The sequence below is a fragment of the Apteryx rowi genome, unplaced genomic scaffold (genome assembly GCF_003343035.1).
Source record: "Apteryx rowi isolate R43461 unplaced genomic scaffold, aptRow1 scaffold_775, whole genome shotgun sequence".
NCBI lineage: Eukaryota > Metazoa > Chordata > Aves > Apterygiformes > Apterygidae > Apteryx > Apteryx rowi.
In genome coordinates, this window is record NW_020451066.1 from 92,794 (window position 1) to 108,822 (window position 16,029).

The 16,029-nt window shown below is 39.6% G+C and overlaps 1 protein-coding gene across 15 annotated transcripts in view; it reads right to left on the minus strand.

Moving 5' to 3' along the window:
- The window catches only part of ARID1B (AT-rich interaction domain 1B), a 257,557-nt gene that overhangs the window by 20,101 nt on the left and 221,427 nt on the right, over window positions 1-16,029 (minus strand). For 10 of the 15 annotated variants that reach the window (XM_026088568.1, XM_026088576.1, XM_026088571.1 and 7 more), the window contains 3 exons: window positions 15,225-15,383; window positions 9,031-9,240; window positions 5,328-5,532 (listed from right to left, as the gene is read on the minus strand). In XM_026088568.1, coding sequence (XP_025944353.1) covers window positions 5,328-5,532; window positions 9,031-9,240; window positions 15,225-15,383 — 574 coding nt within the window. The remainder of the gene's footprint in view (window positions 1-5,327; window positions 5,533-9,030; window positions 9,241-15,224; window positions 15,384-16,029) is intronic. The other 5 variants (XM_026088579.1, XM_026088580.1, XM_026088575.1 and 2 more) reach the window with 1 other exon arrangement.

Sequence of the window (16,029 nt, forward strand, 5' to 3'; positions counted from 1 at the left end):
GGCATATTGCAAATGCAGCAGATGACTGCAGAGAAGGGATGATTAAAGCAGCCCTGAACAGCATCCAGCTGCCATGATTAAGGCAGATGATGCTGAATTCTGCCCTAGAGAACTGAATTCTGCTCTTGCTCTTCTACCAAATGTCTGTGCAATACTGGGCATATAAGTGAAACTAAATTTTTCACAAGAGGTACTTATATGTGTGTTCCTTTTCTCAGAGGGTCTGTTTAGACATGCTGATTTGCAGTTGTGCAGAAGATGTAGGGCAACAGCTAAAATCATATGCATGACAAAACACAGAAAACACAACTGGCAGGCAGAATTAGCAGATACTCATGATGTAAATTTTTTGGTGACCCACTTCCTCATCTGTAGAATGGGAATCATATATTACTTTTCCCCTCAGATGGGTAGTGCAAAGATTGATTAATGCTTTTAAAGCCTTCAGATACATCTGCGATGAGAGCCAGAGAAAAACCAAGGAATAAATCAATAATTCTCTGCCTGAGTCTGGTTTGAAAAATGTGCCATATGTAACAGTCACGTATTAAACAGTGAGGATAACACAAAATACTGAATAGCTGCTCATTCACTGAGTGCTGTCTACTCTGTGCACTGAATGACACAGACATTTCATGGAAGAATTAGAATGTGACTGCATAATTAAAGAGTGTATCAAACTGTACATGCACAAGGAAACATAATTAAGGTTGCAAAGATTATATCTCACTTTTGGCATTTCCTAACTATTGAGCATTTGACTTTTCAACAATAACAATATACTTTGAACACAGGTTTTGTATATTATATGTGCACACATGTGCCTGCGTGCACACACATTAAATGCAAATTAGTTATGTTCCCTCAAACATACTTACAAATTTTACACACATTGCTATTAGCAATATTTTCCAACTAGAGAATATGAAAACAATCTTTTTTGTAAGAAAGTACCATTTTTTTTTCATGCTTCACCTTAAATTTTACTTTTGCTAAACTGTTCTCTGACATTCTATATCCATCCTTTCAGGATTTTTATATTATGATAAGTGTTTAAATTTGATTGCGGACATCCTGAAGCAGAAACTGTACCTTTTCAAGTGCTTCAAAAGCATCAGTACAAAACAATGAACTAAGAAGGAAGATGAAAAATAACGTCCTTTCTTTTAGCATAGATAATCTCTGCTTACACAACTCTACAGCTGACCTGTAGGTGTCCAGGAAAGTACTTGTGTGCACATATTTAATTCTTCATCTCACACACACGTCTAACACTTGCCTTTCAAGTGTCAAAACAGATTTATAATAAGAAAATGTTTTTAAGAATTGGCAGGAAAACCCATCCGAAATGAAAGAAAAGCAACATCCTCCTCTGTGCAGAAGGTGAGGTCCTACACACTCTCCCAGAGCTCCCTCAGCGGCATGCGTCATTCTCAGCAGCATGCAATCAGTCCCGCAACGGCTGTTCCCTTGCAAAGCCTGCGTGCCGGTGAGCACTGCTTTCAGGAAAGACCTTTTATCTACCAGAGCTGAAATACGCAGTTAAAGGGAAAGAAGAAGGGGGAAAAAAAAGTCTCCCTCTTGCCAGCAATTTTTTCCCTTCAGAAGGGGGGGAGGGGGGAAGAATGCAACCTCTTGAAACTCCATTAATAGGAGGCCTGACAGGCTCTCTAGGATATCCCTACCTCTTGCCAGAAGCTACAAATGTATACTCTAAAGTAAACAATGGAAAGGTTACTGAAGGTTAAGTACATTCACACACTTCGGAGCCAGCAGCCAGCCGCCACGCTGGGAAGATAAATTGACACAGGGCGAAGCCGGTGCCCCCATTCGGCTGGGCTGGGGGCGGCCGGGCCCCCCGGGCGCGGGGGCACCGCCGCTGGCCACCCCGACCCCGCGCCCATCCCTCTTCCGTGGGGATTCCCTGACTGGCCTCGTGACACGCGCCGCGACATCACCTGCCGGCTAAAAATAGCGCTTCAGGCAGCCACCCGCCAGGGAAGACGGAGGGGTTTGGTTACCGGCGCGCTCACTGAACGGCTGCGCTGCGTCGTGGCGTGTCGCGTCCCAGCCCCCTCCCCAAGTCTTGTGTCTCTGCTGCCAAGGAAACGCAGGGAACACGCTCTTGGCGCGCTCTCGCTTTCCAGTGTCCGCACACAATTTTCCAGGTTTGCTGTACTGACATCTCTGCTGACACCAGGACCTGCACCCGAGTGTTATTCAGGAGTACCCTCGGCTGTACCACTGTGGCCATCACATTCAGTCGGTACAGGACAAACCACTCAGTCCGTAAATTTGAGTCATACAGACATAACCGCGTACTGCAGCGAAATCACATCCTTTCCCCAACTGTGTTCTTCTATAGAAATCTGCTCCCTATGGTTGTTACACTGTCTTTCCTAGTGCCCCCTCAGCGATTACACTCTAAAGATCATCTGCAAGACAGTCACGTATTTGCCCCTTGACTGTGGGACATCTGCAAGAACTGCCTTGCTCTGAACTGCGCTTCAGCTTGTTCTTCCCATGCCTAACACCTACGCGGCAGTTAGGTAGGAATTGAATTCTTTTCTGGACCAAGAAGGCTGCTAATCCCTGCATATTTTTACTAGCAATTAAAACATTCATTTTTAAAAGTTTTACGAGGATCAGCTGATTTTTAAACTCTCTCATGACCCTGATTTCATGGCATCAGCTGGATTAGAATTGGACAAAATACAACACTCCCCTCTCAGACAAGTCCCCCTGCCTTTTTATCAGAATTAGCTTAGGCACTAATACTGCAACTAGTTCTCTGCAAATGGATTTGGCTTCAAAGCGGCTCTGCCTACACTGAGCTAACTGCACAACAGAGGCCCTAATGTTTAAAGCAAGGACTTTCAAGGCTACTGTTTCTTGTTGTATTGGGCTCCTGTTCCATGTGCATGCCAAAGACTAACAGATTATCTAAAGTACATCCACAACTCTACTTCTTTTGTGCAGTTAAAATGTTAATGTTGGTATATACCAAAGAAAAAGGCGCAAGGAAAAAAGCTGACTATTAAGAGAACAGGCTTGTACTCTCTGCAGCATCTATACCTCAGCGGGATTTCATGTACTAAAGCTGATACACACTGGGAAAGCTTTTCTCCCTACAGAAGTGCAGTCCATTCAGTGACACGAGTTCTTTTCTAGCCAACAAAACAAACCTTGAGATCTTTGCTTGCTTCCCCCTCTTCTAGTCTCTGTGTCCTGCTGTGTTTTTATTTTAGAAAAATAGTTTCAGTTCTCTTTATAGACAGTTTGTTTGAATGTTATGATAAATTTAGACTTGGACTTTGTCATTTTCATCTGTAGCATGATGATGCAAAAGGACCTTGTGAAAAGGGACATTTTCATTCCTTTGTTTCAAGTCTACGTATGTAAATACTGATTCCTTATCTCAAAATTCAGCCTATTTAATTTTGATTGTCCCTGAACAAAATTACTGAGAGCAGTGTTGGAGGGGGAGGGATAAAGGAGAAGAGAAAAAAGCAGAATACTGTTTCAATTTTAGTACTGTTGTTTAGCTTTTTTTAATTTTAATGAATTTCCTTTTCACCCTTCTTAACGAGTCTGCCAGCTTCAGCTCCCCTTACCAGCCGTCTCTGGAGGTGACAAGCAAATCCAAACATCTTTTTATCTTAACAGTGGTGCACCTTCTGGACACCCTGTGCTTGTTTTAGGCAGATAAACATTTGGATTATAGGCTTCACTTCTAGTACTAAGTGTTTTTTCCCAATTTTGTAAGCTTGCTTTGCAAAGTAACATAACTGTTTTCTATATTAAATAATCAGTGTTGGGGTACCTGATGACCCTAAGTGTTAACAAGGAAGAGGAATTATTTAAGGTATTACAGGAAGAGATGTAGCTAGGAAAATACATTTGAACTAAACATCCCCCTAAAATTCTTACAGAATACATTAGTCTGTAAAAGGAAAAGATTTAAGCCTTAGCGCCTGTATCTTTTACTCTACTGACAAAGCACTATCGTAAGAAATGATCTTGTAAAGGCAAGAAGTGTATTATGTGATTAAAAAGGTCTTTGCAGTTTCTGGTATCTATGAGAGGAATTCTCAAACTGAGGCCTCAGAGCCTGCAGACTGCCTGGAGAGCTTGCTAGATCCCTGCCTCTCCCCTTCCTGTTTTCAGCCAGTGAACTGCAGTAACAGAAATAAATTATTTTAAATACTTTTTACTTATATTAAATGCTGCCTTCTAATGCAGGAAACTGCTTTAACTATTCCAGGAATGATATTCTGCCAGCAGTAAGAGGAGGTGGTCGGCCTGATAGTAATTGTGAAGATAGGTATTAACAAAATTATCTTATTGGCCAGAAAAGCCTAATAACCAGCAAATCAAAGGGGAATTTTCCTCTTCCATAGGTAGCCCAGGAGTCAACATTATAGAAAAATATTTGTTACCCCTTTTTCTATGTACTTAAAATATTACTACTTAAAAATTTTCCTGCGTTGAATATCAATCATGACTATCAAATCTTGAGCTAAATTAATACAGAAAGAAAACAGTGTGGTTTCAAACACCACAGTGTACATGCAAAACAGTGACCAAAATCAAGCRTTGCCCATGCCAGTTTTTCAGACAAGATGCTGACAGTGATGCTAACAGCTAATCTGATACACAGGATTAGCAACAACAGGCTAGAGAGCGTGCCTCTAAACCACCAAGTCTGGTTGTGAGGATATACCACACTCTCAGCTCTCTCCATCTGCCACATATTCAAAATGAACCGTATCAGAGCAACTGTCTGAGAGCCACTGATTAGTCCAGCCTCTACCATCCTTACTCATATTAAGTAGAAATTTTACCTCCCAATAGCCATGCTGAATATTCAGAGCAACAGTAATGCAACTGCAAGTAACACGATCTGATCTTTAATAAATGGACACTTTTTAATACTGGGTGCCTCACGTCTAACACACACTACAAGCATATCCTTGCATAATGCTATCTTTCCTACCTTGATAACTTTGAATCTGTCACGTTGAGAAGCAAATACTTAAGCATATGTTGATGCACACATCTTCATACGTTTGAGTGAGTATATATGTTTGTTTGTATGAGTGAGCAGTGACAAACCAGGTACGTAACTTCAGTGGCCCTTCAGAGTTAAATGTGACATGAGCCAGGAGCTAGCTCAGGTTTGCAGACAGGACGCCAACAATGTATTTATTCACCTAGTTTGTCCTGCATTAGCAAGAGATGCTTCTAAACACACTAAGTGCAATCTAAAGAGCATCTTCTGCATTTTAAAAAATGGTTGGGTAAGAGGCTGCAGTTTTTCTACTTACCAGGAGATGGCGGCTGAATCTTAGGTTGTTTCTTAGTATCTCCAGTGCTGAAGACTTCTGGAGGGGGTTCCTCCCCACGCTCAATCTTGCACTCGAAGGCGAACAGGTACTGAATGTATTGTTTTTTCAGGGAGCTGGCTGCACTGCTCGAAGTGCCAACGTTCAAGGTGGTTGCCAGCTCACGCCACTTCTTGTTTTTATTAACCTAGCACAATAAATGGCAGAATCATTGGCTTGCAGCAAAGTGGTTTGTTTAAAAGTCAGAAGACAAAAAAAGCACTTAATGTCTCGGTTTACTTTTTTTTATTTTCCTTTTTTAAGAAATGCTCATTACTCCCACATGCAGTAATGCATAGACAGCATTTACAGTTATAAAAACATTAAGAAACTTGCTGATAGCTACATAAAAAGCCTTGCTTGTTGAAGTCTTCTGCATGGTGCATCTTCTAAATGCCCTGCACTCTTCCAGGGCCCATGCTCTTCACTTAGCAATTCATCTCCAAGCAAACACACTCACTACTCACTCTCTCTGACACCCATTCGCATCCACCCCATTCTAATTAAAAAGCAGCTTCTAAAAACTTATTTAAAAAGCAATAACAGTATTATTCCGCAGTTGAAGTGTTTGAGCATTGATATGAAAAATAATTTTTCCTCCAAAATAGCCACCAGCTGTCAAACAGTTCAGCCTATAATTCCTGGTTCAAGTCCTGTCACTTTAGGGCGTCTTGCAGGGACAGATCAATGATCTTTTTGCAAGATGAGAGGCAAAGTGAAATGAGACCCCTTAATTAATTAAGGCAGACTTCAAATACACAGGGCTAGTCCAGCAATACTCTGTATTACAGTGCTAACTACATAACTCTGCTCCGAGTCTTGTTTGCAGTGGAAGGCAAAGAATATTGAAAGAAGCTGTTCATGAGTTCCTCAAACACTGATCTGTAGTAACAGCTTAGCTCATTTGTCATCCTGGCCGATACCACCGCCTTGTTCAGTTGTACCAGTAACAGCAGCCAGTATTTTTGCTGTAATGCCCAATGTTCACTCAAAACAGTTGTGCAGTGGCTACGTATGATCCAATGAGGGGAGGCAGTACTGAAATAAATGGGCGTTGAAGGTCTGAGCATCTTGGCCTCTGTTGGGAAAGAATCCTGATTCTTGCATGTCATGATGACTAGAACTTGCCCCAAGCCACGAGATTTTATGACCCAACTTAACTTGTATAACTACAAAGGTTATCATTACCCATACCTCTGCTAAAGCCTATGTTCCAGCAAAGGAAATATTTCTTACATTTCTATGTGTGATAACACTGTACCTGCTGCCAGTCAACAAAAATCTTTTGGGGATAGTGTTAATAGCAGGCAGATTGGCATGGCTCTGTGAAATGTTTTTATTTCTCTGGTACATCCTGCAAGAACCCAGGAGTTAAAGGAGAAGAGATTTCGTAAACTGCCCCTGCTGAGGCTTGAAATCCAGTTACACAGCCCTTTGTGCCTACTGACTTAGAGCTAAGTGGTGCATAATGAACACACTGCATAATGCAAACAGAAACATTCATGCCTAAATGCCCAGTATATTGGCATTTAAAAGAAGACTGCCAACAGCTGCTCTGCTCATGTTGGGACCCCATCATTTGCAAGTATTCAGACAGAGAATATGTACCACTGCTGCACAGCTACATTCCCTGTCACTCTCCGGGCAGCATCATGAGACATGGAGCGTAGCAGTTGCAGCAACAATTTTATAGGAGAACATCACTCAAATGCATTTAAATAAATCTCATCAGGCAAAGCCCTGCACCTCTCAGTAGCCCCAAACACACAAACACGGTGATCATTCATGTGGGCATAACAGCAGAACCAGGAGCCTTTATTTTCAGTGTCAATTCTTATCAGTACTGAAGCACACAAATCTGTAACTCAAGCTCCTTCAAAAAATGAGTCCGAGTGCACAGCATCTATTCTTTGGTAATACATAATGTCTGTCACTGCAAATTTTCCCTGAGCCTTCCAAAACAAAATAAATTCCCAGGTAATAAGCAAACATGAAGGACTCTTTAGCATATCTCATTTGAATCTCACCTTCCAGCTTAATTTCTAATGGTAACAGTCATATACTACAGCCCCAGTCACACCATATGAGGCAGAGAAGCTGCATGACACAATTTACCTATAATAAAGTTTCTGAGCTAAAAGTAATCAAATCTTTATGATGCTGGGGAGCATGAACTGATCACTGAAAATGTCACGATGCCATCTCTTACCCATATTTAGCATTTAACAACTGGCAAAGTGAACTGTGTTAGGGTTCTCTGCCTTCCTTTAATAACAGGAATAGCTAACGTCGCTGGATTTGAAGGGCCAATGATCTAATTCAGCAATCAAATCCTATGTTGTAAAGTGTGCTATTAAAAACGGCATAAAAAATGTTTTAATTGATGTTGGGAGTGTCTTTCCTGAAATAACCAGATATATCACTAAAAGTGCTCTGAGGATTTAATTTGATTTGCCATACTTTGGTGTTCAAATTTTGTAGGTTAGTGTGAAGTTATATGTATTTTAATATTAAATATTATATATAGATATTTATCCATACATCTATGTTTAGGGCCTAATCCTGCAAAGTACTGAACATCCTCAACTGTTCTTAAATCCGTGGAAATGACAGGCCTCAGCACTTCACAGTAACTTTCAGTACTTAGCCCGACTGATCCCTTAGACATGAGGGAGAAACTCTATGCTTTGCAAGCATTAGGAAAGGAGAGATGACTGAATATCAAAGCTAAGACGGCTTCTACTGACCATTTCATAGCTGTTCTCCTGCTTTACCTTTTTACAGTGCTATACAGACAAGGAAATATTTGGTTCTGCTCTGTGGTGGTCAACCATACAGAGCCCTAAATAAGTTATTTTCCACACATCCCTTTGCAAAAATTTCTAGTTCCAGTTAACTGGTAATACAAACCAAAGCTTCTCCCATTTGTAACACAGCAAATACTCTTAGTAGAAGGAACAAGGCTACAAAAGTTGTATGCCCGTCTTCTAACACCGTTTTTTTTCTCAGCTCTTCCTGGTTTTATTTTCCTTTGTTTCAGTTAAGTGATTCACCTCTCCCTTGTTATCATAATGTTCATAAGGCAAAACAAAACACCCCATAAGCATTTTCCAAACACAGGGAAAACACAATCCACGTCTAAGGGACAAATATACAATATATGGACACTCAGAGATGAAAGGTTTGGGACGAAGGACAGTGTTTCAAGAATCTCTCTGCCATTTCTCAGGAGAGATGAACTGATTTGTCCTAGAGGCAGTACACCTATCTGAGAAGGATGGATTTCAAAACCTCCTTTTGCTCCCAGCTCTTTCTTTTCAGCCCTATTGTCTGTTTCTTACTCATGACTTGGATCCAGTGTCCTTTTCCTCTTCTCTTAGTAGTATTGCTGGATTCCCTGTAACAGATAACATTTTAATCTGTCCTTGGCAATGGTCATTTTTTGTTTCAAACCGTGCACTTTTAGGGCAGTTATACAGACCAAAATCCAGTCCAGAAAAACATTACAGCCTGATTATCATGAAATGCTATTTTCTTTGTTCTGTTGTCAGTGCTAAAAATGTAATGGTGTAACCAGCAGAAAATATTCCAGAAAGAATGTGTATCGTGTTTTTGAAATGTTCACTTTCAAGCGTTTTTTTCTCACCTGTGCTAAACCTCCAATCTCCTTGACACAGACATAGAGCCTGAACAGGTCCAGGGGCTTCTTGCCCACAGCCGGCAGACTGGCCACAGGCGTGCCCCTCTCCTCCATGAAAGTGAGATACCGGTCTACCCACATCTTGCGCTCTGGCTCGTTTCCTAGTTCATAGACTTTTGTGATCTTCTCTCCAGTTGTGGTAGAGGAACTTGATTTCTAAATAGCAAAAAGAAAAAAAAAAGTTGGGGGAAGGGTGGGAGGGGGAGGGAAAAGAAAGTAAGAAACTCACAACATTGAAAAAGAGAAGATGTCAAACAAACTAAAGCTATCACACAACAGTCAGGAATGAAGGCTACTAGTTCAGGCACAAACAGTACACTCTGTCCATATACTGAAAATTCAGCTTTGTAAATAAAGGGCCCAAACTCCCCATTTTCATATTTCTTTTACTGATCTGAACTTTGCATCCCAGAAGGCAAGTTTCTGATGTTGCCTCATGTCATTTTAGTAACAGGTAGCTCTCACATAGTGCTTCTCATCAGTAGTTTGGCAACATTAAAAACAAGTTTGTCCCACACAACTTTATAAAATCCTAAAAACAAACCAAATCAACTCCCTCCACTTTCCCGAAAAGAAAGATGTTAGAAAACCTAACTGTTCTACCAGAACAGAAATTGCACAGGAATAGCCTAAATCATAAACTACGGCAACCCGGCACTCTGGGTAGTAGTGCTCAATTTAGATAGTCATAAACGGTTATGCTTTTCTATTTCTTCCCACCACCACTGGCCAAAAGAAAGATGAATAAGAGGGCCTACAGTACAAGTAGATTGGTGGCAATACTCTGTATGAACTGCCAGTTAGCTGCATGGTCATGAGTTATTGCTCTCCTCTCTCGAAGGATGAAAGAGAATAGCCATTTCGTATACCCTGCTTTTGGAAACAGAATGCGTATTATGACCTGAGGAAAAACAGGGATGCACAGCTACCAGAGCTGAACCACCACCAGGAATCCCAAAAGAGATGGAAAGAGCAGAATTCTCCCTCGTGCTGCAGAAGGGCGGGAGTGAAACCATTCTGTTGCTACTGTTCTGGCTTTACAGCTAACAAAGGCTCAAATTATCTTTATGCCCTTTTCTTCTCAGTGTGGAGACAGCACAAAGTACTGAGGCTGCTACACAAGCTGGAACTTTTCACTTTATCTTTTCTGTGAGCTGGGCTCAGCCACACATGGATGGACTATGCGCTCTCTGAAGTGCCTCCAATCTAACAGCAGATGTGCTGCTTCTGTCTCAGGAAGACCCTCTTGCTGAAGGGGAAGTGAATTGCTCATTAGCGAAGACAGGATGGTTCAGAGTTAAACAAAAGATGGAAAGACTGATATAAAGCTTTGGGAAAGGAGCCATATACATGAAGGTCTGTAGGAGGAAATGTATTCTTTATATCTATATAGTAAAATCATAAACTTGGCTGTTGATTGCAGTAGACCTTTCTTCAAACTCATCTAGTCAATCACCCTTTCCTTCCTTAACCTTTTTCTTAGTTTGACTATGACGCAGTACCATTTTGAACTAAGCAGCAACTTATTGCTAGTTGATCTCTAAACAAGACTCTAGACGCACCTCAGGGATGCTACAGACCCACGCACTTGTCCATGTCCCACACAGCGCTGGCGAGGGATGGCACAATGACATCACGAGAGATGTAGTGCAGTAGCAGTCAATTGTCAATGATTTTAAAAGCATTGCCACCCTTCATCTTGCACGTTAGCCTGGAAAATGTGACAGGCTCTGTATCTCCCTCCAGCCTTTAGCTGAAACTTGGCAACACTGGAGGAGAGCCAGAAGAGAAATGTGAAGCTAAGAGGGGGTGACCCAAGCATTTCCATGAGCCATTGTTATTTCCTTCTAGTGAATGGATATTAATTTTATTTAAATACATTGCCTCCTGTAAAGTTTTTTGCCATGCTTCCTGATTCTGTAACTTCTTTGCAGTAATCCTTCCTACTGGGAGATAATATTACCTCTCTTACTTAGAAACGAGGTGCACTCTTGAATTCACTTGAGTCAGATTCAGTTGTGGTGTAACTCCTATTAAAGTCAGAGTCGAGGCTGAATTTGGTTTACTGATATTAAATGGATGGCAAGAAAGTACTTTGATGTGAACCCTATAGATTATGCAATGAACCACAAACCGTTTCTGTAGTGGAAATCCCTTCACTCAAAGTAGCACTTGGTATGTACTTGGGTCTTTAAAAAAATTAGCTTCTTTTCAACAAATACACTACGTCAAAGATTTTTTTTGGAGGTAGGTGGGAAAAGGGAATTAGGCAAGTCATGTTGCTAAATATTTGATTTTGTAACGAGAACAGACACACGATCATACAAATTTGAACAGCTGAACAAACTGGAACTACCCTATTACCAACTGCAGTAAGGACGAAGTTACTCTACTGTTCATCAGCATTAATCTTCATCTCACCCTTGTGATGCCACAGAACTCCAATTAAAGCTCTAAGCTTTTACATAGCAAATTTTGTATGTGCTTATATTTAACATATGAAGCAACAGAGTAGTTTCTATTTCACTTTTATGCAAGTTCATTATTAAAAGAATATTCAGATTTACCGTTTTTATGTTTTCACTTTTATATACTAAGGTTTTCTTTTCAAAATCAGATTTGGAGCAGAGTGGAAACTGGTTAAGAATTTTTCATACTGAGTTCTTCTACCACACGTCTCAAATGATGTTGCTTTTCAGCAGTGTTGCAGCAGGCTCTAAAATGACAGTATAATCTGAAAACTTTTCACAGCTTACAGAAGGTAAGAAGTGTTTCTTACTGTGTGAGCTTTCAGGTTGTCACGCTTTGTAAAATGGGTGCAATTTTCTTCTAAAATGAAATGTTAACGTTAGAAGAATGCACTGGAGGGAAAAATGCTATTCCTCAAGAGTAAAGATCTCTTCCTCTTCTGTATTTTTATAAACTTAAACACATAAAAACGACAGATGTGTGCAAGCCAGTCTACACACAAATTTAAGGTCCTAATGGGCAGATTCAGCTGGAAGCCTAAATTTACTTACACATAAATATTAACCCCAGAAAATAAGGGTTTATTACAAGAAGATCTCATTTACAGACTGTTATAAACAGGTACATGCCAGGCAATGCTGGAAGAATGCAGATCATGAGTTTTTCTTTTGTAAGTTTTGTTGATAATTTTGGTAGCAAGAGCATGCTGGTGCAAGCTGGTTACACATACCTTTAGTAAATTAGCTGTAGCTTATTCTGCCCTCAGTCTCCAGCACTCTTTTACAGATATGACCAGCCATATTTAAATGGGTGATTAAAAAAAAAGGTATAAGGAAACTGAAGCTAATTCCCATACTGAATTTGTTTAACCCCATATATTATTTTTAGTACACCTACCACCTATTAAAACTGTATTATATGCAGACTCCTGTATGGTAAGTTTACAGAATCCTTCAGAACAACAAAATTTTCTGTAGGAAATTCTGCTTTAAAGCAGAAGGCAGTTGTTTCTGTACATTTCTGTAGATAATCTGTATTTATAAAACTATCTAATATTCAGCTCTCCCACTTCAATAAAGAATTTGCCAATATTACACTTACTATACTGACCTATTTCACTACAGAACAAGGTGAGCACATACAGGCAACAAAAAAGTGGCCCAAGTCCAATCTCCRTCATAAACTTTTGCAGGAGAAAATGCTCTGTCAAGATTTTTTTCCCGAAGGACTCTGCAGACTTCTTATAGCTAGCACTGTTGTTATATAGTACTATTCAGCTGACTCTAGTGTAAGGTCCATGTACACATATGGACAATGAACAGCACTTTATGGGGTTTTCATAACCTACTGTGCTATTTATGTTGCAGTGACCCTGTGCAGTGTGCACCCACACTTTCATATCCTCTTTTAATTAATTTAAAGCCACCTTTCCTCTGCCAGTGATTGACATTATACTCAAAATTAGCATAGCAAAACAGCATCCTTTTACTTATACCCCTAAAGAGCCCTCAAACCTCAAACCATAACATTCAACAATTTCTTCTGTACATTTTCTCTTGTTTCACTTTCATATAGAAAACACGGAAAGAGAGGATCCACTTAGGATCCCAAGGATACTGTGAAGTGAATGACAGACCATTCATCCTTACTTTTATCCACTGCTAGAAAGGAGAAGTTGTAGCACATGAAGCAGCTTCAAAATTTAATAAAGGAATGAACAAATTCAGGCTTTTTTCAAGCGTAACCAAATGCCAGCAATCGTTCCAGTCTATGTCAGACAGTTGTTGAAGTCAATGAAGTTATCCAGTATGCTGGCCTTCATAGGTAAAAAGAGATCAGCTAACTTACAGCACTTATCCTTCTATCATTTTAAAGCATGGTAACTACTCATATCTGTGTACTGAGACTGGCTAACTGAAGCCAAAGATGCAACAGCATTTGAAGAGAAAGGCATTCAGAAGAGCTCTAAAAATGAAAGCACAAACTTTCCCCATTTATATATTTCAACACTGTATTTTGTCTCTGTATTTTTGTCACAGTATTTTGTATTTTGTTTAAATGGAAAAAACTCCACAGAAGTTCGTGATGACTCTTGGATTTGTTAAGCAGTTCATACAATGAGCTCAGGAATGCATTACCACTTGGTAGCCCCTTTCAGAAGAACTGGATGTGTTTAGACAGCTTATGCAATAGCTCTCTTGCTTTCCTCCAGGAAACCTCCCAAAGAAACAATACCCAAAACATTACTAAAAAGAAAACAAACCCAGTTTTTGGTGCCACCCTTTCTGAAATGCTGTGAAAAAAAAAAGAGAAGATGGGACTTTGTGGGGACAAGTAACACCAGCCGCCTTCTGAGACTCAAAGTCGCTGCCAAACAAACATCAAAATTAAGGTGGTGCATTTCATGCCATGCTGCCCCTCTGCTTGGGGGATTCACTAGACATCTGATTTTTGGATGAGTAGACCTTTTTGCCCTCCAAATGGCCTTCCTCTGTTTCCCTTGAGATATACTCTTCAACATATCACCTTGTGAAAATTAAGTTATTATCCAAGAATTGTTCCTGTGTTAACTGCACATTAACATTGGAAAAAACCAAATATTGCACTAATTTACTAAAGAGAAATTATGATTATTATTTTTACTAAAAAGAAAAAAAGAGGAACAACATATATTTTCCTAATTCAAAAAACAAAGCAAAAATGATCAAGTGGACATTTGCTCCCCATAGGCTATATATGGTTATGTTTGCATTCTCTTTTTTATATATATATACACACATATATGAATATAGATTTTCTATGTATGTATATGCATGTATATATATGCATATATATGAAAACATTTATTTTTAGCTCACTCCATGCATCTCACACAGATTTTTCTTTATAACCTGTACCAGATAGACTAAACATAATTCATCTAAAAAAGTAGTTTTCTAAAAATGTAAATACAAGTTTTTTTTTTGTTGTTGTTTTTTTTTTTTTACACACAGTTTGGGTTATTTCAAAATAAGTGAATGAAGCAAATCAGAAACGATATTATTTGACAGTGCCCTGATAACCTAATAATTGTATTTCCAAATACACAATTCAAAATTTAAAAAGTCTCAAAAATGTACATGACCCTTTTTTTGTGGTGTTGAGCCTGTAATTCAAACTTTGACAGATCTGAGTTTCAGTAGGGGAGAAGATTACTGTTTTGTTTTGTTTTTTTCTACACAACACTAGCAAAGACAAGTGCAGCAAACAGAGTGAAGTCAGTTGTGTGAAGGAGTTTGGGCCCAGGAACAGCAATGGAATCGTCCTCAACAACACAGTYGGCATGCTTGGAAGCTGATGCATTACAGGAAGGATGTTTTCTTCACAACAACTGCTGTATTACCAGACAGCACACTTGCATGATGCACGCAGTTTTACTCTTTCTTATTTCAAATTACTATTGGGACAAATTTTGCCCTTGGCTGAGCATGCTCGGGCCCCACTGAAGCCAGGCAGTGGAACTTACAGTCATGTGTCCGAGAGCAGAATTTGTACCCAAGTGTTATAAAGAAAGAAAACTGTTTAGTGGATAAATAATGAAGAAAAGGAATTTATAAAACAAACAAGCAAGCATTAAAATATAATTAATTACAAAAAAATAAACAAAAACCAAAAAAACCAGAGCCACTTACAGGGCTTGATGGAGTCTTTGGCCAGCCTGGGCTGCTAATGCTATCACTTTCATCTCCATGAAATGAGGAGATGCTAGCAGAGCTTGGGGACATTGGGGAAGGGACTGGCAGGTTGCCTGGGGTTGGGGGCTGAGAAATACCCTGAGAGCTGTAGCTATCCTGTGGTAGAGGAATAAAAAAAAATAATATGACAAAGGCAGGGCAAACTTTATTAAAAACAAAAAAAATACATCCAGTTTAACAGACTGACCAATTTTTTATATATAAAATATATATAAACAGAGAGACACATACAGAAAACACACACATATATAAATATATTTATATATATATATATAAAAGGTATTAAAACAACATTGTTAATTAGTATAATTTGGAAAGTTTGCTGGATGCTTGGCTAAAGTTACTAAGCCACCATGCTTATTTCAAGCTCACATGGAATGCTAAGCATGGGTTTCCCCTTATGAAAGAAAGAAAAAAACCAAGCTGTTCACCTTATTTTAATCAAATAAGGCAGGAAAGCAAAATATTAAAGTATGTTGCTGCTGCTGAGGCGGCCAAAACAGGAAGCTATAACTGAAGGCAGAGAAAAATGGCTGCAAGGATCGAAACCAGGCAAGACCCTTCTTCCCCACCCACCTGGCACAGCCGAATCCGCACGCAACTTTTGGCTTGGGTCGCTTTGCCTCCGCAAGTTAAAATGCCGTAAGAACTAGTAACTTTCAGATCCACACAATGAAGGAAAAACAAAAGAAAAGAAAAGAAAAGAAAAGAAAAGAAAAGAAAAGAAAAGAAAAGAAAAGAA